A 23490-nucleotide genomic window follows, 5' to 3' on the forward strand; every position below is an offset into this window, starting at 1 on the left:
GGCTGCTGCAGCAGCGTCTGTGGGGAGCGGCAGCAAGTGAAGCCCCCAGTGGCGCAAGATGTGGTGCAGCTTGTCTGCACTCACTCTAACGCCTGCTTCAGCAGCTCTGGGAGTGACTGGCGTCAGCTGCAATGAGAACTGTCAGTGGATGGGGGGGAGGGGAGTGCACGTTTTCCTGCTCTGTGCCCCTTGGGAGGGCTGTGGGCTGGCAGGTTGTCAGGCTCTTCCTGGGAGCTCCTGCTCCCAGATGTGTGTGGGATGACAGCAGGCTGCCACTGGAGGCTGGGGTTGGCGGTGGCACCAGGCTGATTCTTCCCAGCACTCGGGATGGGTGTGCTGAGCACTGCTCCTGGGGGGCGCAGACCAGCAGGAGGCACGGGGGAACAGGCAGAGCATGGTGCAACCCCAGGAATGCCACCCCTCCCCCACCCCTTCCCTAGTCCCAGCCTCATTCCCTCCCTCCCTCACCCCCTGGGAACGTATCTGTTAGGGATGTCCAAAGCTTTGGTAGCCAATTTCTTGTTCTGTTTCATTGTTTTTATTTATTTTCTCTGATTAGGTGTTTCAAGTTAAGTAATGGACAAGGCCAGATCATTGTGAAATAAATACACTATCTTATTACCAGAAATAGTTTATGTAAAAGTAATACATAGAAAAGTCAGTTTAGAAACTTCTAATTATGTGCCCTGAGATTTTTCCTTTTTATTTTACTTCAACAGTTAGAGAATCTGATGGGAGCATCAGACTGTATTGTAAAGGAGCTGATATGGTAATTTATGAACGTTTGCATCCGAGGAATCCTAAGAGACATGCTACACAAGAGGCACTAGATGTAAGGTTTTACACTTTTTGATAAAGCTTACACGTTCCTATCTAGAACCGCACCAACTTGACTCACTTCTACTTTGCTAATTGGTTGTGAAAGATACAGCTCCATAGTACTCCTACAACACAGTTGCTCCTTGCTTCTGCCAAGCCCCTCTCCCCACCGTCCCCCACATACCCACCCTAGAAAATGCTCAAAACACTTTTTGATGTGTGGTGTTCAAAATCTATGGATTGCTTTTTGGGTTTTTTTCCCCACCAGATTTTTGCAAATGAGACCCTTAGAACATTATGCCTCTGCTACAAGGATATTAGTTATGGAGAATATGAAGCGTGGAATAAAAAGTTTATAGAAGCCAGTGTAGCTACAACTAATCGTGATGAAGCCCTGGATCAAGTATATGAAGAAATAGAAAAAAATCTGATTGTAAGTTGAGCTTTAAATTATTACTACTTACCCAGGAATAAGCACACATTTTATGGACTGGTGTGGAAAATGAATAATTGTTTTTGATTAGGGTACTTGAATACAATTTTAGTGGGATTATGAATCTACTGAGGCCCAATTCTTGAACGTTTCAGGGAATGAAGGAAGATGCATTTATTTTCTGCTTTCCTTTGACATATTTTTCCCTGCCTCCTTTCAAAAAAGGCTACTAATGTGTCCTCTGGTGGTAGTACTATGTCCTCAAGTGCATAACAGATTTATTTTTTGGGGCGGGGGTTGTTTGTTTTTTTTTTTAATTTCCAGGTTGAAAATTTGGTAGATAAACACACTTTTCCTAGAGCAGTAGCTGCATTACAAATAAACTATACTTAGGTTCTCCATTTACAACTGTCTAGAGGTTACCTCATCCTTCAGGTAATTCTACTGTTTAAATTTATCTCCACTGTATATTGTATGACTGTCTAGTATATGGAATTAATTCTTGTTCGAAGACTTGCATATTGGTTACTCTGCCTACCGACTGGTGGTAATAATCTGTTTAAGTGGCAAACCTTATAAGTATTGAGTTATCTCAAGGTTATGTTCAAGGAAGCAAGTGTTTAAAACCCAAAAACAAAACAAAACAAAACAAATCCTACTATACTATTTGGTTTTAAATAGATTTTCATTAAAAAGCCAACACACTAGATGAAATCTTGCTTTATATTGACCAACTGTCTTAAACCCAGTGGGACACTGAAATAACAAGAGCGTCTCAGAGATGATGTCCAATCTCATTCATTGGAGAGTTTCAAGAGATTTCGTAGTCATCTATCTGAGTTGGTTTAGGAAATCTTGCATGGGTATAGTGCACCCGTTGGGCCTCGATCATGCGGTCTCTCACCGCCCGGCCCTGGATCTTGGTAGTAGCCTTCCGCTCCGTCCCTCCCAAGAACGGGGTGCTTCGGCCTTCTGCCCCGGGTGGTCTTCTCCCCCCCTTAATCCCACCTGCCACGACTTGATGGAACCTCAGTGGAGGAGGGGTCCGACCATCCAGGTTCGGCTACTTGCGGCCAAGGCGTGATGGTCTTCACGAGGCTCCAACCTCCCCTGTACCTCGCCCTATACCCAGCCCTGACGGCGTGCTCCTAGTGTTTTGCCCGCGGCCAAACCTCTTCTTCTACAGAGTCTCTTCAGCTTCCCTTCCAGGGAATAACATGAAACCCCGAGCTTTTCGGCTCGTAGTGCCTAAAGGGAAATCACCTCTCCTTTCCTCTTATTTTTAGGGTCTAGGGCAAGCTAACCACTATTCCCCACAGGTAGCAACAGAGAGAAACTACCACCACCTGCACGTGCTCCTACTTTCAATCTAGCTAGCCCTGCCTCGGGGTACCCATGACTGTGTGCTCCCCTTCACCAATTGCCCCCCCACCTCTTCCTACCTTCCCTCAACTATACAGTGTATCGGATGCGTGTCTACGGCGTCCCTTCCTCCAGCTCAGGACATTCCCACGACGAGCTCCCCTGAGGGCCTTTTGCCCAGACATGGGGCTTACAGTTGGCCTCTTTATTGGTTACCTCTTTTCGAATGACCCGCTGGGCCTCTATCTCAGGCTATGAGTTTCCTCCCGCCACGTCTCTTCGTGGCCCGAGGGTAACGTACAACTGGGATATCTGGGTCCCTTTTGGCCTAGCGGCAGCGTCTCTCCAGGAGAGCGGCTCTTGCCCCTTTTCTGAGCTGGGTGCAGCGTTTCCTGGTTCCTTAGACCCCTTGGTGGGTCCAGGGCTCGCTCTCTCTGCTCTCTCTCTCCACTTCTCCCCCGCTTCTGCCTTGTGGCTTCCTCTACTTATACTTCCAGGCCGGCTCTCCTCTCCTCCTTCCTCAGCCGCTTCCCCTTTAAAAAAAACCCGTGGGTCCCACTGCCGCTTTTCTCTCCGCCGTGGTTCCTGCCGCTGGTAAGGCACTTTTACTCATTTTTCCTTTCTTCTTATTCTCCCTGGGGTGTATTATTCCCCAGGGGCCCTCTTTAGCCCTTCTGGGCTCACATCCTCCCCTTGCCCCGGGACATATAGTTTATAGGACTTGATCAGGGTGCCCAATCTTTTTGCCCAGTGAGCCAGATTGGCAGTGCCTGGTCTCTCTGTGAGCTAGATCCAGCCAGTGTTCCCAATCCGGTGCCTGGATGGGCATGGTGGGCACCATCTGGCTTTGCAGAGGAGGTGGCGGGCAGGCAACCTGAAGTGGAGCCTCACAGGGGAAAGGAGCTTGACTTGCCCTTGTGGAGTGGGAAGGGGGCATAATCAGGTCCCAGTCTGGCTCTGCAGAGAGAGAAGTGGGTATGGCCCAGCCTTATTGGAGTGGGAAGGCCAGGCCCCAGTCTGGTCCTATGTGGGAAGGGGATGTGGCCCAGCCCCTGCAATAGGGACGGGGGCACGTCCCAGCCCAGTTGCTGGGGTGCAGGGGGCATGGCCTGGCTCCACAGCGGAGAAAGGAGTGTGGTCAGATCCCAACCCAGACCTGTGGGAAGGGAAGGTAGTGGACCTCAGCCGCAATCCAGAAGTGGGGATGGCATGACCTGGCCCCTTGAGGGAAGGGGGCATAGCTTGGCTCTGAGCAGCCATACTGATATTGGCGTTTGGGAATTTGGCAGATGGGAGGGTGGCTGTATTAGTGGCCACTGCTCCCCGCCGCCAGATTCCAACTTGCATGAAGCTCTGCAGGCAAGAGGTTGAGCATCCCTGGATTAGATGATCTTAAGGTCTATTCCTGTTCCATGATTCTAAGTTTGGGGTACCCAGACAGCCATATAGTGACTATAATATATTCTGAAAGAAGTTTCTTATTTTAAAAAGTCTGGTTAGCTGGCCATTCAAAGATTGTCATGCTGTTAATTAACTACGGTATTGGTTAGACTGCTGTTGTAAAAAACAAAAAACGACCACAAATTGGAGAGCAAAGGCATCAGTTATCTCAGTTATGAATCACAGCTTACAATAATATTATTGGAGAAATCGCTGCAGTAAAAAAATCCCAATTAATTCTAAGTGGAATTCACTGGAGCTTTCAGGCAGCTTATTTTTGGTATGTACTACCTTGTTTCCTTTTGTTATCCATCTCCTGTTAATGAGATGCCTTAACTGCTGGCTCAACCACCACAAATGTGGTATGTCATGGTGCAAGATTTGGGTATACCAGGATCAGGCCTCTGAAGCCCCTGGCGTGCCGGCCCGGGGCAACTGGAGAGCACGGACAGCTCTGGGCCAACCGTACTTTCCTGCCATTAACCTAACAGATGTGTATCGCAATAAGGCAGGACAAATTGATATAACCTACGTAGTGGCTGCAGGTTCTAGGCATGAGTGACACAGCAAGAGATATGGATGTCTGTTTGCTTGACCTTTAGCACCACGATAACCATCTTTATGGTGGCACAAAGGTTATATCCATTTCTGTCCCCAGGTTCAATCTGGCTGGCCCACTCGTGGCATGGGTTTGAAGCCTTAGGTTGTTGAGGTTCTATATAATAATTCAGTAGGTACATAGCAGCTTGTATAACAACAGTTCATCAGCTGCTGACCGAATCCCTTTGTGTAGCAACTGGAATATTTCACTTTCACCCTGCTTCCTATAACTAGATTCAATGAAGTAGGTATATTAACCTGAGGTAACTTTGCAGTAAAGGCGAGCACAAGGTAATTGCATTATATATTGTAAAAAAAAAAAAAAAAAGACTGTGGTAAATTAAGTAATTTAATTTTAAGGCTGTTTTTGCTAATGCCTGTTCTAATAACTTCTAGCTTTTGGGCGCTACAGCTATTGAAGACAAGCTGCAAGATGGAGTTCCAGAAACAATATCCAAACTTGCTAAGGCAGACATTAAAATCTGGGTGCTTACTGGTGACAAAAAAGGTATATTTATGCAGCAGGAAATCAAACAGGCTGTTGAGATCCATTTGCAAGCTAGACTAGATTAGAAATAAGGTACAAAGGATAAATGCAGATACCCAGAAGGGTTAGGGGGAGGTTAAAAATGGCCACCCAATCTAACTTAGTTCTCCAGAAATGGACCTTACATTTAGACCAAGTCCCAGTGATTGGAAATCAGTCTAAACCTGCAACTATATACAACGGTGCACAAAAAACAGTCTAAAAATGGTGGAACCTGGTTTAAGATGGACCCAGATCAATGTACACTCCAACTTAATCAATCCAGGTTAGAGTGGTGCATCACATTTTAGTACAGTTACCTGCACAGCTCCAGGGCTGGGGAAGTCTAGTTGCTGGTACCAGCCCTAGGGTTGTGCTTCCAGCTGCCCTCTGACATTGGGCTATTTTTAGCCCCCCAGCCCTTCAACCCGCCTCCCTCATCCCCACAGACCCCTCTCCCCCCACAGTTCCCCTCCTGCATCTCAGTGCTGCCAGTTTTATCAGCATTTACTGCTGCTGGGAGCTGAGGGAAGTAAGTATCAGTGGGGGGAGAGATAGGAAGGTTTAGGGGGGAGGGTTGCTGGGGGTGGACTCTTGGGGGTGGGAGAAGCCCAGAAATAGTTCCTGGTCTCCACCCTGTGCCCCAAACTCCTCCTGCAGTTGTCACCTGCCCCCCCATCACTCCCATGGTTCACGTTTGCCTCCTGATTTTTCCCTTCCACACAGGCCTTAAATCCCCACCCCAAGCCTGCATGCCCCCCAGCTAGCCCCCCCATCCTGATTTACCATGAATCAGATGGCCATTTTAATGTAATCTAACCTTCCCCTAAGCCCCCTCTCCTTCCCCCCAATGTCTGTACTTAGCCAAATTTAAGCATGTAATTTCTTAACCTGTCATGCAGGCTGGATCTGTGCCATGGAGACATGTGATCTGGCCCACAGACAAGGGACTTCAGTGGTGGTGGGGCTTCGGCAGTAGCTGCCTTCCCATGCTGTTGTGGGAGGGAAAAGCACCAGCTAGGGACACTCCCTGTATCACTGCAGGGAAAAGTAGTAGTGGTGGCTAGGTCCCAGTGTCTGCACATCTCTAACCCAAACCTGGTCACTCTGGCTCACAGCCAGTAAAGGTTTCCCACTGCTATCTTAAAGTATTTTTTAATTAAGACCAGAGAGATTTCTAAAAGATGTGCAGCATTTCCCACAGAATTTCTGCTTGATGCAGAATTTATTGGTATAGCAGGTTGGACTAAGTGATGACAATAGCCTTAAAGATGAGTGCTTTCTAGGGAAAAGTCTGACCATATTTTTCCAGGGGAAAAGCAGTGTTTACAATTCACTGCCCACTAATTTACTTTTCCAGTTGTATGGGTATCTGACCAGAAAGTAATTCCAAAGACAGAGACACCACTTTTAAAAAAGCCTGTTGCTGTTTCCATTTTAAATTTTCCCTTTCCGTGGATGAGAGACCTGGCTGAGCTTAATCACATGTGATTGTCTCTCTCTCTCTCTCCCATTCTCTCTCTCTCTCTCTCTCTCTCTCTCCCTCTCTCTCTCTCTCTCTCCCTTTTTTAAAAGCTGCCAGCTCAGAGAGGAGACATCTCTTCTAAGATGACAAGACATGCAGTATTGGGTTAATGAATTCTACAAGCAATAAATTATTTAGAGCTTTACAAACCGTAATTAGCCTTCAGAACACCTTTAGGTAGCAGAGAGGTTATTTTTCCTGTCTCCTACTCTCCTTGGTACCTTTCCTCCCACCCATTCCTTATCTAGCAAGTCCAAACTCTTTGTCCCAATCTATTCCTTTGCTTTCTCAGCCTGGTTTTTGTCTCATCAACATCAAATCTGACTTCTTCCTTTTCCGTACTGCCTGTGTCAGAGCTTTCTTCTGAGAGACCACGTTCCTTACTCTGTGTCCAGACCCACAACATCCTGAAGGAGTCGTTACTGGAAAAGGTCAGCTTTGCTGGTATAAACCTGCTCTGGAGCATACTTAGTTGCTCTGTGGGGATGCAGCATGCAGTTTTATTGCATGTAGGATAGGTGAGGAGCATGCTTACTGAGAATGGAATAACAGGCCAGGTTGTGTAATGTGAAATCCCTGCTACAAATAGGAGGCTAGAGCATTTCAAAGAAATCTTATATTCAAGAATATAACATTGGTAAAGCACTCTTTTTCCCTAGTTTTGCTCTTGGAAGTGACTGCACTGGTATGACTAAAATGTTTAAAAAAAAAATCAGCCCAAGGCTCAGCATTGTGAAATTTTAATCATTTGAGCTGAAATTTTTAAGTTATAAGTAACTGAAATAGGGTTCCATTGGAAAAATGTCTGGCAATTTAAATAAGAGGTTATAGTAGACCTGGTTTTATTAATGATGTTTGAATCGGGGAGTGTGACCTACCCCAACTCCAGAGATGGCCTGGGTGCACCTTTGAGATACTCCTGAGGTGCCTCCCTTCTTCTGGGGTGCCTTTCTGCCCTGAATCCCTCCCCCCACCCTTTTGCTGTCTGGTGCTTGGCCACTGAGAACCGGCTGCGATGTGCTGGGGTGAATTTTGTGGTTTGTGGCACCTCAGCCTTGCCTGTCTCACCCCATCTCATTCTCGCTAACTCTTAGCAGAGGGGATTTTGCCAGCTAGAAGAATCATAACTTTGTGATGGGCAAAGTTGTGCATGGGCAAGCCTGTATGGGCAAATGCTCTGGAATTACAGTTAACACTGAAAATTAGGGAGTGAAAAATAACAATAAGGATTTTTAAATAATAGAAAAAAACAGCCTAAGAAATCAGTAACTATATACTGAGATACAGAAAGTAATACAAAAACAAGCAAAAGGAAACAGAACAGTAATCTGTTCTTATCCTGCACCTTAAACCCATGGATGCAGTCCCTAGCCAGCTTCAAGAGGTTAAAAAGCAGTGTTTTGTCTCTGACACCCCAGCCAGAGCCTCCTGCAAGTTGTCCTGTCAGCTTCTTTACTCAGTCCTCCAGGTTGCAGGACTACAGCCTCCCCTGTGCCCTAGGAAGACTGAAGTCAAAGTCATGTTCCCAAGGCTTATCTAACTGATCACACATATCACCTCTTGGACTATTGGGAGGCTTCCACAATAACTTTATGCCGTGGCAGAAAGTATTGCTGCAGAAATGATGTACTGACTTGCTTTTCTCCTTTGTACTTAATTGTCCACTGTCCTACATATCCCTGTGCATGCCAGTTCAAAGGGAGAATTTTGTTAGTTAAAATAAAAACAAGTTTTCTATTTTTCAGCTTAGTCGCTTACAAAGTCCTCATTACAAAATTTAACTAGCTCTGCATTTTTAACAACAGAAACTGCTGAAAATATTGGATTTGCCTGTGAGCTTCTAACAGAGGAAACTACTATCTGCTACGGAGAAGATGTCAGGTCAGTCTAAAGTGTGCAAGACTTCTTTTGGATAGACATTTTTTGGGTAACAATATCATTCCTGAGAGTTGTTTTTAGGGCAGATATTGAAATGTTCTTTCCTTAAAAGTAACTAAAGTTAACAGAATTTTGGGGTTCCAAGATAATATGATTTGGGTGGAATTTATCTAGAACACCAGAAATAAGATGCTAGAGGTTTAAGATTGCATAGCATTTTTAGATAGAAAGTGGTCAGAACTTTACCTTTCTTATTTGGAAAAGACCATCAGTATTTAAGCCATGTGATGCACCATCTCTGAGCCAGTGCTGTCCCTGTGTGTCCTAGCATGTAGAAGAGCTGCATACTATATTGTTAAAAACATCTTGCAGCATATGCTGTGTGCCTTTTCCAGATCACTTTCTAGGTCTGTCTGCCTAGTTCAAAGTTTATCTTTAGATTTGCTATAGATACTGTGATAAACACTAACTATGAAAGTCACCGTGAACATTAGTATTTACCTTAAGATGTTTGTTTTAGGTGAATTATATTGATTTGTATGCATTCATTTTCCCAGTGCACTTCTCCAAACAAGGCTTGAAAACCAGAGGAACAGAGCTGGATCAAACACACAGTCCTCACAAAGAACTACTGAACCTTTCTTTCAGTCTGGTAGAAATCGTGCTTTGATAATCACTGGTTCCTGGCTGGTATGTGAAAAATGGGAATTTGGGGAGGTTCATGACAGTCCAGAGTCTACTAGTGGAGTATTTTGGAACCTCATGCCTTTTCTAATCAAGGGTCCCCTCATTCATTAGACTGCTATGCTAAAGCACTGGATGAAAGCTGTTAAATTTCTTTGCCTTGCTTTCTTCCCTCTATAAAATGTGGTTAATATTTGCCAGACTTTGAAGTATTTTTGAAGACTAGGAATGAAAACCCCTTGATTTAAAATAATAATATGCCTTGTATTTATGATAATCTTTTATTGATCATAATCAAAACAAAATATCACCAATAAATATTTTTTGACTGATACCAATAGCTGATTTTTAACCATCCGTATTGGTTGATACAGATCTGATTGCCAGTATGCAGCCCAGCAGCTTGGAGGGCAGTGTTCAGCTGGTAAGTCTCGGGAGGGAGAGGGGCAGGAGCATGGGGTGGGGTGTAGATTGGGGCCCCCACAGTGAGGGAGGGAGTGGGGCTGGGACAAGTGCTGCCCAGTCAGGGTGGGGTGTGGGATGGATCCATGGGGGGCACAGGAGGTGGGAAGGGGGTCAGCTCCCTGTCCTGCATGCAGCCCTGGGGCAGGCATGGGGGGCATGTGCTCCCTGGATTTGTGCATGGGGTGATGGCAGGTTGCCTGCTGTGGGCTTGGGGCCAGGGTCTGTGCTGGCCTCTTCCTGGTGGGAGCTGGGCCGTGGCTGTGTTTGGGGCAGGCAGCAGCAGTGATGGGAGGGGGGCTATAGGGTGGGCTACAGCCACCCCAGAATTTGCCATAGACTACCTCTAGCCCAGCCCACACCAGGAAGAGGTTGGCACAGACCCCAGCCCTGAGCCCACAGTCTGCCCTCACCCTGTACACAATGCCTTCCCCAGGGATGTGCGTAGGGTGGGGAGCTGCTCCCTCCCCCCCCACCCTCCACGAGCCACCTGCAGCTCCATCCCACACCCTGCCCTGCCCCTGCTGGGTAGCGCCTACCCTTGCCTCAGCCCCACTCTTTCCCTCAATGTAGGGGACTCTATCTGCACCCTCATGCCCCTTTCCTACCCCACTCTTCCTCCCCCACAAACTAACCGGGCAGACACTGCTCTCCAAACTGCAGGGCTGCATTCCTGGCCATGTGCATGTTGTGTCTGCGTGCATGCACGCGGCATTTATTGGGGACGTTATTGGCCACATCAGCCAAAAAAAGCCGATCACCGATACTGTCAATTTTTCTTTCATCAGTGCCGATATGATATGGACTGATTTAAATCAGTGTATTTCTATTAAATATTCATTCCATTTTTAAAATAAGATTCTTAACCAGGGAACACTTTAATCCTAAAAAAAAAAATCTGAAAGATGCAAAATAAGATTTCTTTTTTTCCAAATGAAACTGCCCTGAACAGATCCTAGTCATAACCTGATAGTAGCAACAGAGTTGGAGGTTCTGAATGAAGTGACAGAAATAAAGACACAGGTTCATATGATGCTCTTACAAGAGTTTAAAAACCACTGAAGGACTTTCAATCAAAGAGCCACTACTTAACAATCCAAGTCCTGGCAAGTCTTTTATTAGCAGAATTCTGTAAGGACAACAATTGAGGAGCTGGACCAGCAAAAAACTGATGTAAAACTATTCAGATGAGAAGTGCCTGTTTAACCAATGTTATCACCTTGGCTCAAATCCAGCTCCCCATCAGATTGGTCAAATGCCACTAGACTATATGGATTAAGGGGAAGAGGGTCCTCTTCTTCCTCCCCCAGCATCAAACAGATGCTAGCTCTCATTGTTTTTTACCAAATAATTTTTTAGACTTGCATCACAAAGAGCACTTAACTGCCTACAGTTGGAGTTGTATGTAGGCCTCGTTGTCTCAAACAGGTAACAACAAAAATCAAAACCAAAATAATACTTTAAAAATGATGAGATTTCTGCTTAATGTTAGGCCACAGGGTGTGCTCGGAACTTGCATTAACTTTACCACTATGTTTTGTGTGTATGCAGAATGAAATCCTGTTAGAGAAGAAAAAGAAGAAAAAGAAACTAAAATTGAAATTCCCCAAAACAGCAGAAGAGAAACAGATGCGTATTGAGACCTGGAGGAGAGCTGAAGTTAACAAAGAACAGCAGCAAAGGAACTTTGTAGACCTAGCATGCGAATGCAGGGCAGTGATCTGCTGTCGCGTTACTCCTAAACAAAAAGCAATGGTGGTGGAGCTGGTGAAGAAATACAAGAAAGCTATTACTTTGGCTATTGGGGATGGTGCTAATGATGTAAACATGATTAAAAGTAAGTCACTTATAAAGCTTCCCTATGTTTCTTTTTTTTTTTCCTGAAGCTCTTGGATTAGTTTAATGAAAGTGCTATTTTAACTTATCCAGGCAGTTTCTAAGAACTGAGAAAAGGAATTTTTACATGCAGAAGTTCATTGCAAGTGTTTTTTGGTGACCTGTTCAACAGATTTCACATTTACATCTATATTTTTTATCATTACTGACCTTCTTTGAAGACCTAAGCTTCATAGTTGATAATTCCTCTCCTACCATCTTTAGCCCATCATTAGTTCACATCTTAATCTTGACTAGATGCTCCTTGGCATAGGGGATCTATATTTGGTCTATAAGATATCAAGCATTTATTGTATAAGTAACTTCAGTGTTATTTCCATTTCAAGCAAAATGTTCTTGTTTATTTCTAAACATTTATTTTCTTTATATCAAACATTTTTGTTGTCCAGTCTGTTTTCTGATTTTCTATATTCGGCATGAATCTTGGTGGTAGTCCAAGTAGATCTGAACTTTTAAACCATAAATAGAAGCTTAAGAATAGGTAGAAGGAAAAGATTTCCTCTTGGAAATGTTAGTCCTTAATGGAAGTCTTCCTGTACTTAAAGAACAGTTGGGGCTGGAGAAATTATAAGATCCCGTTAACTTTGGGATCTTAACGTGCATCTGGATTTATTCAGTAGTGTATCGTGTTTCATTGAGATCTTATTGTCTGCATTTTTGGTTAAATTTTAGCTGCCCACATTGGTGTTGGAATTAGTGGCCAAGAAGGCATGCAAGCTGTCATGTCAAGTGACTATTCTTTTGGACAATTCAGATACCTCCAAAGACTGCTATTAGTTCATGGCCGATGGTCTTATATAAGGATGTGCAAGTTCCTACGATACTTCTTCTATAAAAACTTTGCATTTACACTAGTGCATTTCTGGTATTCATTCTTCAACGGCTTTTCTGCCCAGGTAAGAGAAAGCATGTACATGTCTAACAGGAAGGAGAAAATACTTCCTTTTGGGAAATACAAAATAGTGAAGACTGAATTAGAAATGGCAAGGATGTAATTCAGGTGAACATCCTTAAAGGTTGCTTAGCATTAAAACTTCCAGATCATTGATTCATACTTCCTTTATTGCTCTTGACTTGTAGATCATAATGACTTTTTATAGAGACACAACTTGTCTTAACCTTTACAAATGTGTAACACTTTTTTTCGGTATGAATCAATATAGTGTATCATGTGTACACAAAAAAGATATAGTAAAGAATAGTTTTATGGATAGTTGGCCATTACAGCATAAAGCTTAAAATCAATAGTGTATCTGTGCCGTGAATATTGAGATATTAGATGAGGGAATGGGGAAAAAACAGCTCCCTGTTTTGCTGTTTGTGAAGCAGCCTGTTCCCCTCACCTTCAAAAAGCCTGAAAAAGTCTTTCATATTTTATCTTATCAAACTTTTTTTGTCCCAATTACTGAAATTTCTGTTTACTGCAAATTTTACAGTTGACAGCCTATAGAACCCTACACAAATATTCTTGTATCATTTGGGGATCTCATGTACTACATTAGTTCAGACAACGTTCCCCAGGACTTTACAATCAAAGACCATAGTCCTGTTGCCTGTCCAATCCATGTGGACCTGCTTGCAGGCTCAGGACCTCCATGATAAAAGTATCTCTAGTGAGACCTGTAGGGTTACTTGAATGATTAAGAATCTGCAGGATTTTCCTTTAATAGAGACTTTACAAATGCAGGAGGGAGACTGGAGCCATCAGAGTTCAGGAGACTCCTTTTTAAACCTCTCTAACATTTGGTTCTGTCTCCAGCATGCCGATCCCAGCAGACACTCAAGACAGAAAATCAAGTGAATGATATCTGTAGTATGGGGGAAACATAGAATCACTCTCTCTCATTCTCACTTCTGTGTTTGCCTGTGTGCATGCATACGTTTTTCTACTATGGGGTCTTTACTTTAGGATTCTTGTGACCTGATATTTGTTGCCTGTGAGAAGTCAAAGTTCTGTTAAATCATAGATGTTTCCTTAGCAATCAGATAGACAACTAAAATAAAATTACCTTTATGGGAGAAGTAAAGACTCCCATAGAAAGAAAATTGATTTCATGCAGGGTATAAATTTGCAGTATGTAAATTCTCCAAACCAAATATCTGATCTATGTGATGAAAAGTAAAGAGTGAAAATAACCGATTAAAGAATATTTTTGTTTTTCTAACCCAGTACTGGTCAGTTTAGATGTTCTTTCATTGGGAACTGTCCGCGAGAACAGAAATAATGCTAACTTTTCATTTAAAACCACAACAAAAAAACCCCAAAACACAGCATTTTAAATAGGTCAGATATTTATTGACACCTTTTACTTTTACAATAAATGTTTTGGGTGTCAACTTTTCACTGGAATTGGGCCCCAAGATGCATTTATTTTTGCAAGATTTTTTTTTCACTTTTTTTTGTTCTAATTTTAGTGTGCTAAATTTTTCTTGAAACAAAGTCCAAGTTTTGACACGCCCTGGTTTTTGTCTGAGGTGTCAGTTCTCTGTTTTTACAGTATACTTATTATCAACATCTGCCTTTTGATATTCTCAGGCAGTTATGACTAATTTCAGTGGAAGCTTGTGTGTACCCAAGGAAAGAGTGTTGTCCTTTGTTGCTCATCTGTATCATAGGGTCTTATGATTATAAAAAATAAAAAATCAAGGGGGAGTATGATTTAACAAATGCATAAAGAGATGTGATGAAGGGATGGATAGGTTAATGGATCATTTATCATATCAAATGGGTAATTCAGTCAGCTTTGTTAATATTCTAGCGTTAATTGTGAATTTCTAAGTTTCTACTAAGTATAATTGTTTTAACTAATAAATCAACCAACTTTATTTTTCAGACAGCTTATGAAGACTGGTTTATCACACTTTACAATGTACTGTATTCTAGTCTTCCAGTTCTTCTAGTTGGCTTGCTTGACCAGGTATGCTGCCAAAATTATTCACGTGAATTTTAGAAGCAGACATTAAAGCAAAATTATGAGTAAATATGTGTCAAGTGAATCTTACTTGTCCTGGATTAGAGAGGATATGATCTAATCAATTTCAGTATTGTATTAATGTACTAATCTGCTGTAAATATTAGCAGATGGCTTTTTCCCATTTTTGTTAATGAAAATAAAACTACAAATGTTCAACTAATTAAAAAAAATATTGAGGAATAACAAGTGCTATAATTTTGTTACTTAGTCACAAGATAAAGATATAGAACTATAAGAGAGATACTGGGCCATATAATCTAGTTCAGGGTTTTTCAACCTTTTTTTGAGAAATGTAGCCCTTCTGGTGAGTACCCCTCCTGGTGGGTACCCCTTTCTGGATGTGGAGCAGAGCGGAGGGGGGACCCCCTGCAGCCGAATGTGAAGTGGTGCTGTGGCATGCCACATACTCCCTGGGGCCTTCCCAAGTACCCCCAGGGGTACGCCTACCCCCAGTTGACAACCTCTGATCTAGTCTGTTGCAGGTAGCCATCTCTTTTCAGCCTCTTGTGGGCTAAAATCAAGTGTAATCTCAGTCTCAGACTGATCAAGCTCCATATCAAAGCTTTTGCCAGCCTCTCCTAATTGGAACCTACTTATATTTTCTAGCCAAAATGTATTCATGGCCAGGCCAGCTGTTGGGTTCACCTTGCTAGCTCCTCTAACGACCCACCCCGAAATGCAAAGTAGAGAAAATTTGTAAAAAAGTATGGTACTGACATTTCTAATTCCAGTAACTTTCCCTCTATTAAGGATGTGAGTGATAAACTGAGTCTTCGGTTCCCTGGCTTGTATATATCTGGACAGAAAGATCTCCTTTTTAACTACAAGAAGTTCTTTGTAAGTTTGATCCATGGAATTATCACATCACTGATTATTTTCTTCATACCTTATGGAGCTTACCTTCAAACCATGGGTCAAGATGGAGAGGCACCTTCAGATTACCAGTCTTTCGCAGTTACGACAGCCTCTTCCCTTGTAATTGCAGTGAATTTTCAGGTAAGTAGATCTACAGCAGGGGTGGGGCTGGATGCCCACGGGGCCAGATGTGGCCTGCTAGGCCATTCTATCTGGCCCGCGGGGCCCCTAAAAAATTTAGAAAATTAATATTTATCTGGCTGCCTATCATGCGTCCCTCAGTGCCTTGCCAAAACTCAATAAGCAGCTCTCTGCCCAAAATAATTGCCCGCCCCGATCTACAGTGATGATCTCACTTGCACCTCTTTTTTTCAGAGAAAAAAGCTAATATGTAAAATGTCTTTATATTTTTAACAATTTATACCATTCCACCTTTGCTTGTTTAATTATTATGTTTCCCTCCAGTACACTTCTTCAAAATATTCCAAAATGTGTTATATCTACAAAGTAAAGGGGGTTTTAAATAACAAATATCAGTTTTCAGCATATTAAACTGCATGCCTCTGGATTTTTTTTTTTTAATTTTTAAATTCATGGTGGATATGATTTACTTTCAGATTGGTTTGGATACATCTTACTGGACTTTTGTTAATGCATTCTCAATATTTGGGAGTATTGCACTTTATTTTGGTATCATGTTTGACCTTCACAGTGCTGGAATACATGTTCTCTTCCCATCAGGATTTCAGTTTACAGGTCAGTTTTTTGTTCTGTACAGTGTTGTTGCATATAAAGCTAACTTATTTCTAATTCAGTAGTAAAATACATCTGCTAGGGCACATCTACATGGGCCACGAGGTTTTTGCTCCATAGCTTATTGCTCCCTGGAAGCTCCCAGGTATGTGGTTTACATGTGCGCCCAGAGTGCAGCACGTTGAGCCAGGTCATAGCAGCCCCGGCTGGCAGAGGGTCTCGGAGGGTCAGCCTGCCAGTCTGGGGCTGCTCTGGGGGTGCTCACTGTGCTGCGGAGGGCTGCCTGGGGCTTGAGGGCGCTTCAGTGCAAGGCTAGACACCAGGCAGCTCTGGCACTGAAGTATCCTCATGCCCCAGCCAGCCAGGCAATGTTTACATGTGTACTGCTGCTCTCAAAAAAACTCCTCAGCAAGGTATTTACAAGTTCTACCCTGCTGCAGAGTTTATTAGTTTCCTGTGCCCTAATAGGGGCTCACATGTAGACGCTGAGACATTTACTGCACATTTTGATTAGTCAACTGCACAGTGAACGTCTCATGTACACATGCCCCTAGAGAACTTGTTGCTTCCTATATAGTATATATTTCAGCCTTTGTTTTCTTGGAAGTAAGTGCTTCCATTTTTTTAGAATTTTATTCTAGCTGGTTTCGTAAACATTTTTGATTTATAGCTGAAGATTTAACTGGTACAGTATTTTTATATTAAATTAACTATTAACTAATTATCTTTGGTATTTGCACATATTACAGTGATTCTAGAGGTTTCTCTTAACTGCGGTTTTTGCTTTTAAAGACTAGTACAAAATCCACATTGCAGTTAAATATTTGTTTTACCCTAATTTGTCTCTTTAGAAGAACATTAATAGTTAATTGGCAGAAATGAAAATGAAGCAAGTATTATAAATTTTGTGCCAGGCTGGTTGGTTCGTTAGAAAAAGAAATACATGATACAAAGACTAAAATTTGCTTACGAAGTGGCTTAGTTTTGGACTAGAGGACTTTTTAAAAAAAATACTAATCCTTGTGCAAATATTTATTTAATGTGAAATTGAAAGAAAAATGCTTGCATCATATTTTTAGTAGTAGCTTTTTTAAAATGAACAGTTATGTTCTGGTACACAATTGTAATGTAACTCAGGAATCGGGGTGTTCATTTTCTGTGATGTGTAAATATGGTTCTACTTAAATTGCGGAGGAACTAAACAATTTTCGTAGGCTGGTCATGGCCTAAATAGCGAATTTTGTGGATATTTCCTGGATGAAGGTTTAGATATACTAATGTATGCTTACCTTAATAAAAACAATCCATTAAGGTAGGTGCCTATGCCCTGGTGGGGGCAGGAGGGATGGGGGGATGAATGCAACCTTGTGTGTAGCTGGAACCAAGTAGAGCAGCCCTTGGCAAGGCGATTGCTGCCTTTCATGCCAACATGTCAGCCAGCGCCTTCCCCCCTCTCTCCCCTTCCTGGGTGGGCTGCAAGGCCAGGCCAAAGTGGTAGTGAGAACCACTGGCTCCCACTGGGGAACCAGCATTTTATTTTTACTATTTTTTAAGTTGATTTTGTGGACAATCCCATATTTTGCATTTTCTGCAAAATCCTGGAACTGTGAATTAGTAGACCCTTATGTATGAACAGCTGTTGAATATAAAATGTATAATGGTGGGTCATAAAAAACAAACATAAAAAGATGAACTTATTTTCACCTCTTATTAACAGGGACCGCTCCAAATGCTCTTAGGCAGCCCTACCTCTGGCTGACCATAATTTTATCAGTAGCTGTTTGCTTGCTTCCTGTTATTGCACTACGATTTTTGTCAATGACAATCTGGCCTTCAGAAAGTGATAAAGTAAGTAAAAATGTTAAGAATTTTCTTATAGAGCATTTACCTAAAGTCGGTGTTTGGAATACTTGTTACCTTTAAGAAAATAGCTTTTTTTTGTTAGGCCTGTGCGTTTTGGCTTCTACCGCAGCCCAAGGGCCAGACAGTTCACTAACTTCAGTAGACACATAGATGTGTTAATGTACAGCATGCCCAGGCTAATTTCGAAGGCATTTAAAGCCAATAAGAATGCAAACATTTTTAAAAGATGCCCCTCCCCCCAAAAAAACTTTGATGTGCCACTATATGGGCCTTCTTTTAATACTGCTGGAAAACTAAAATAAAGAAAAACCTTTTCTAATAAGCATGTAGCACTTAGCAGCACATTATTTTCCAAGATAATGTTAGCAGATGAGATCTTTCCCCAACCATCCCCTCCTCTAATTCAACCTATTGTGCCATTTCCTTTTATGAAGATTCAAAAGAACCGTAAGAAGTACAAGATCGAGGAGGAACAGTGGAAGCCAAGGCCCAGTGCTTTTCGTCGAGGGATATCAGGCCGTCGTTCTGCCTACGCCTTCTCCCATCAGCGGGGATACGCTGACCTCATTGCTTCTGGGCGCAGCATACGTAAAAGACGAGCTCCTTTAGACGCTGTACTAGGCAACAGCATGGCAGAAATTAGACAAGCTGCTGAAACGAGCTGATTTTTCTGGTCCTTGGAGAGAGGCTGTTATCTAAGTGATTGCACAAAGTTTGTTGGGGTTTTTGGTTTTTTGTTTTTTATCGAAGACTCAGGATTTTTTTTAAATAAAACTAAATCCCACCAGGATATGAAGACTGTACATTTTTCTTACAAAACTACTTGGATTGGGACTGTTGAAGAATAGAAAGGCCCAGAGGGCTTTTTAAAAATATATATTCTAATTAGTCCTTGTGCAAATATTTGCTGAATGTGAAGGATATTGTAATGTAGGGTTTAAAAAACTCAGCATTGTAATTTTTAGTGAAGCATGGAACTGCAAAACTTTTTCATTTTTTATTAGAATACCAACATAGAATTGCAGCGAACATTTCATATTTTGACTCTAAAGTGGGAACTGAAGCAGTCAAAGTGTGCGCCATTTTGTTAAGCAGCTCAGTTTACAATGATAACAGTGAACTGGAGAAAACTGGGTTTTGTGGGGCAGGTTAGTGGGGAGAGATCCATTCAGTCTGATTTTCTTGTACAGCTGAAATTAACCTGTGTTGTAGCTTGATTTAGTCCTCCTCAGATACTTGGTGGAAGATTAACGCATTTTATTAAGACATCTGCAATTTATAGATATGGTTTCAATTGATTTCTGTTTACTAAACAGCTAACAATAGCCTATTGCACTAACTCTGTCTTATTCTTTTTTGGCACTTTGTCAATGCTACTGGCTGCTTATTCTGTTGTAAGTAACTGCTTGGTGTACTGTGGGAGCAAAGAAATCTGAAAACCAGGTGAAGACTTACCTGGATTTTTGTAAATTTTTCCCTGTGCCTGTCTACTTGTACAGTATTTTTATGAAGAGATATTTGGTCATTGGAGACCTGCCTTTTGAATTGACAAATGTGTTTGTTCATTTCAGTTGCGTTTCAAAATGTAAGGGTTTTTTTCCTTTTTTTAGGAATAGATAAGAGAATAATTCACTTTCAGGCTGAACATACTTCACATGGTAGTTAGTAAATAGTATCTTCTAACTGTAAAAAGTGTTTTGTGTTTTTAAACCTTTTGCACATACATTCACTTAGTGTCTTCAAAATAAGGTGTATAAACAGTTCACTCTTTTATCAACTTAGTCTTATTTTGGCAATTATTCAGATGTTTGTAGAATATAAACACAATGTACAGTTAACATTTTAGATGTGGGCAAAAGTGTACATTTCATAATTTTACTCTAAGTAAAAACAAAAATGTTTACAGCTTTTCTTTTAATAAGTATGTAGATGGGAGTAGGACAGGTTAGTCTTTTTTAAGAAAAAGCAGTGTGTATAATTTCACTTCTCACTGAGATGGGAGTAACTGGTAAAATAAGTCTCACACTTCTAAACAGGGTGCAATAACAGTTTTAATATGCATATGACTGTGGATACACTCCATTTACTTGTAAATGAAACATAAAATGTAAAATATTTGTGTAAAGATAATAAACACTTTCATAATATCTCGTCAACTTTTATCTTTTTACCAACATGGAAAACAAACTGGCTTTGATCATTTTAAATGTTTTGTGTGAATATTATATGGTACTGCCCATGTACTCAACTTATTCTGCACACATGTGTTTTGATAAAGCTGGTGATGCCACAAATTCGGTCTGAGTTTGTAGGGTGAGGAGTTGTTTCTGCAAGCTAGTATTCAGCTGATAGCTTGGAAGAGAACTTCAAAGGTTTGTTAGGGCGTAACAAAGTTTGCAAGTCATGCAAATGATCACCTTACAGCGGTGGTCAGCAGTGTTTTCTGGCTGGGGGCTGGAATGACCCACCTCAGTCTGAGGTACATGGGCACTAGAAACCAGCCACCCTCGCTGCTTCTCCTTGCTGTTCGACTGCAGCATGGTCCAAGGAGAGCTCTCTCTGTGCTGAAGTCCCACATGTCCAGCTGCAGCACAGCGTATGGAGAGCTCCCCCTCTGCCAAAGTCCCAGGTGCCTGACTGTGGCACAGCATGGGTAGAGTTTCCCCTCTGCCAAAACCCTGAGTGCAGGAAGAGCCCCTTATCGCCAAATGCTGCCAAAGCCCTGGTTCTGTGGGCCACGTCTGGCCTGCAGGCTTTAAATTGCCAACTCTTGTCAGGTAGCAAAAATGTTTGTGTAAATGGTGTTGAAAGATAAGAAAGCAGCTTTCGTTTCCGCAATAGGCAGTAAATGAATAAAGAAAAGGGAGTGTACTGTTGAAAGCTTAATAGTCGTTACACAGTGCAGAATCTATATTTTAAGAAGTGAAGAGGTGCACAAGTCTCTCTCTTATGGTGATCCAAGTTGCAGCTGGTGCTTTTATTCATTTCTTCTTGGCAAGGGGTTATTTTTACTATTGCTATTATGATAGTGCTGGCCATGAGGCCAAACTGATAGGTATTACACTGGTATAACCTTGCAACAGAAAGGTCCTTCTTCAAGGAGCTCATAAGCTAATTGGAATGCAAGAGATTCAGATGCGGTGACAATGTCCTTATCTTTCAGATGTAGTCTGCAACCTAATTTTCCACATCTCTACCCCTTGAAGGTTGAAACATATCCATCTCCTCTATATAGGGCTACAACTTCAAAATGTTCACCAGTGGCAGTTAGTTTGGGATTTGGGAATCTGCTTGGGTGCCTGTAGACATGAAGGACACTTGCTCTGATGCACTGTAAGTACAGTGTGTTGAAGCACACTCGATTAATTGTATCTGCTGGAGCGTGTTAATTTGCATGCTCCAGCAGCCTTGGTGTTTTGTGTATTCAGCATCCCCGCGCTTCAAAACAGTGGCAGGGGTGCTCAAACTGAAGGTCATCGAATGAGCCTTAGTTAAAGTACCCCGTTGCCATTTTGAAGTGTGGGGACAATGAATACACAAGACACTGTGGGGCCTTTAATTCGAGCGACTCTTGGGAGCATGTGTTAAAGACACCCCTTAATCAGTAGTGACTCATGCAGAGGGTTACAGCTGTGAGATCTCAGAACCTGTCTACTGACTATAAGCTATTAGCATTTACATATTGGGAAATGTATAAGCAGAGATTGTATTCACTGACACAGCACAGTAGAGAAGATTTAATATTATGCCAAATATTGAAAGTGTATTCTAGTAAATTTGGTAAACTCTCTTGCATGGAAAAACGTATTTGATATTGAGAGACCAGCAGTGGGAAACATCTAATGTTATTTTCTCTCTAGCTTTACTGTCCTATCTTCTCCCTTGTGTTGTTGTTGTTGTTTTTAACTCTGCTGCCCCTTGTTTAGCTTCAGACTACTTCCCTTTCACACAAGTCTTTCTGTCTTTTTGGCGGTTCTTTGCAGACGAAATATTAGAAAGGTATGTGCCCATGCCAGTTGCAGGCCCGCTGGTCCAATAGCAGAGAGGCAAATCCTGCCGCGACAGTTACATGTGTATGGCTGATGGCTGCTAGATGAGGGCGTATCTTTCCTCCTCCTCCTCCTCTATGCTGGCTCTGCGCTGACATTCGAAGAGGGCTGTTACCTTTTTGATTTGGAGCTGCCAGGCATCATGATCTGCAGCCTGTTTGCCACAGTTTGTGGCCAATACCGCAGGCAGAAAAGGACCTCTTCAGGGTGTCCCTGAAGCGCTTATGTGGGGCCCATCTGTCACATTTCCCCATCGTCAGTTCCCTGTACGGCACGGCCTTTGGTAGGCAGTTGTTGTCTATCCAGGCCATGTGGCCTGCCTACCATAGCCGAGTCTGCAAGAGAATTGCCTTGATGCTGGTGGTATTGGCATATTGGCGACACAATCCTTCCAGCAGATCTTGAGAACGCTGCAGAGGCAGTGCTAATGAAAGTGCTCAAGGAGGTGTACATAGCAGTGATATAAGACCTATATAAGACCCAGCACAGTACAGTAGAATGGAGGTAACAACAGCTCTGCACACCTTAATTTTGGTCTGTGCCCATAGGCCGTGACTGCTCCAGACCCGCCTGAAAATCTGCCAAAGGCACTACTGGCTTTTGAGAGTCTGTCTACCTCCTTGTTGACCATGGCATCATATGAGATGATGCAATCCAGGTAAGTGAACTGCTGCACCTACCTGATGAGGTAGGTGAACTGCTGCAACCTACCTGACCAGGAGCAGGTGTAACCAGCACTGTGTACTGTTAGGTGCCGTGTTCTGGGAGGCGCACGTCACTCACGGCTGCTATGTCCATGTCTGGCTTAGCTAGCTCATGGGCAACCAAGGCTGAGCATCACTGAGGGTGGCTACTATCTTCAGAGTCCAACATTGTATGGATATTCCAATATGCAAAGTGCAGAGGTTTTCTTTTTCCTGCCTTTTGAGGTGGGAGTTGGAGTTTTTGTTTTCCTTTTTGTTGTAATTCGGCCACTTTGAAAATGCCTGCTGACTGCAGCAAGCCAGCTAGGTGGTAGGGAGATGAGCATTTCTTTGGGCCACTTTTTCTAGGCCCTTCTCCTATTTAGGAGCGAGCAGTGCTAGCCTTCAAAAAGGCTGCTCAGATATGCAGGGTGCTGCTGGGTGATGACATCATCTCCAGGTTGCCATTGGAACGACCCATACTCCTGAGCTGCCTGCATGCAGGATTGGGACTCTGGCTTCCAGTGTCATCTTGCATCTTCTCTTGCATTGTCATTGGACATTGTTTTCGCCCCACTCCCAGCACTGTAGGAGTTTCATAGATTTCATAGACATTAGGGCTGGAAGGGACCTCGGGAGATCATCGAGTCCAGCCCCCTGCCCAAAGGGCAGGAAGTCAGCTGGGGT

At 42.7% G+C, this 23490-nt stretch overlaps 1 protein-coding gene across 1 annotated transcript in view; it reads left to right on the forward strand.

Moving 5' to 3' along the window:
• The window catches only part of ATP8B1 (ATPase phospholipid transporting 8B1), a 42932-nt gene extending 22714 nt beyond the window's left edge, over positions 1-20218 (forward strand). Inside the window, exons 16-27 of the mRNA XM_019531745.1 lie at positions 720-832; positions 1088-1252; positions 5051-5162; positions 8511-8586; positions 9141-9273; positions 11281-11566; positions 12298-12521; positions 14460-14543; positions 15351-15596; positions 16073-16211; positions 17926-18056; positions 18506-20218. Of these exons, the coding sequence (XP_019387290.1) occupies positions 720-832; positions 1088-1252; positions 5051-5162; positions 8511-8586; positions 9141-9273; positions 11281-11566; positions 12298-12521; positions 14460-14543; positions 15351-15596; positions 16073-16211; positions 17926-18056; positions 18506-18736 (1940 nt within the window). The 3' untranslated portion in view covers positions 18737-20218. The remainder of the gene's footprint in view (positions 1-719; positions 833-1087; positions 1253-5050; positions 5163-8510; positions 8587-9140; positions 9274-11280; positions 11567-12297; positions 12522-14459; positions 14544-15350; positions 15597-16072; positions 16212-17925; positions 18057-18505) is intronic.
• Positions 20219-23490: the final 3272 nt, after the last annotated feature.

The sequence above is a fragment of the Crocodylus porosus genome, unplaced genomic scaffold, assembly GCF_001723895.1.
Source record: "Crocodylus porosus isolate Cpor-Errol unplaced genomic scaffold, CroPor_comp1, whole genome shotgun sequence".
NCBI lineage: Eukaryota > Metazoa > Chordata > Crocodylia > Crocodylidae > Crocodylus > Crocodylus porosus.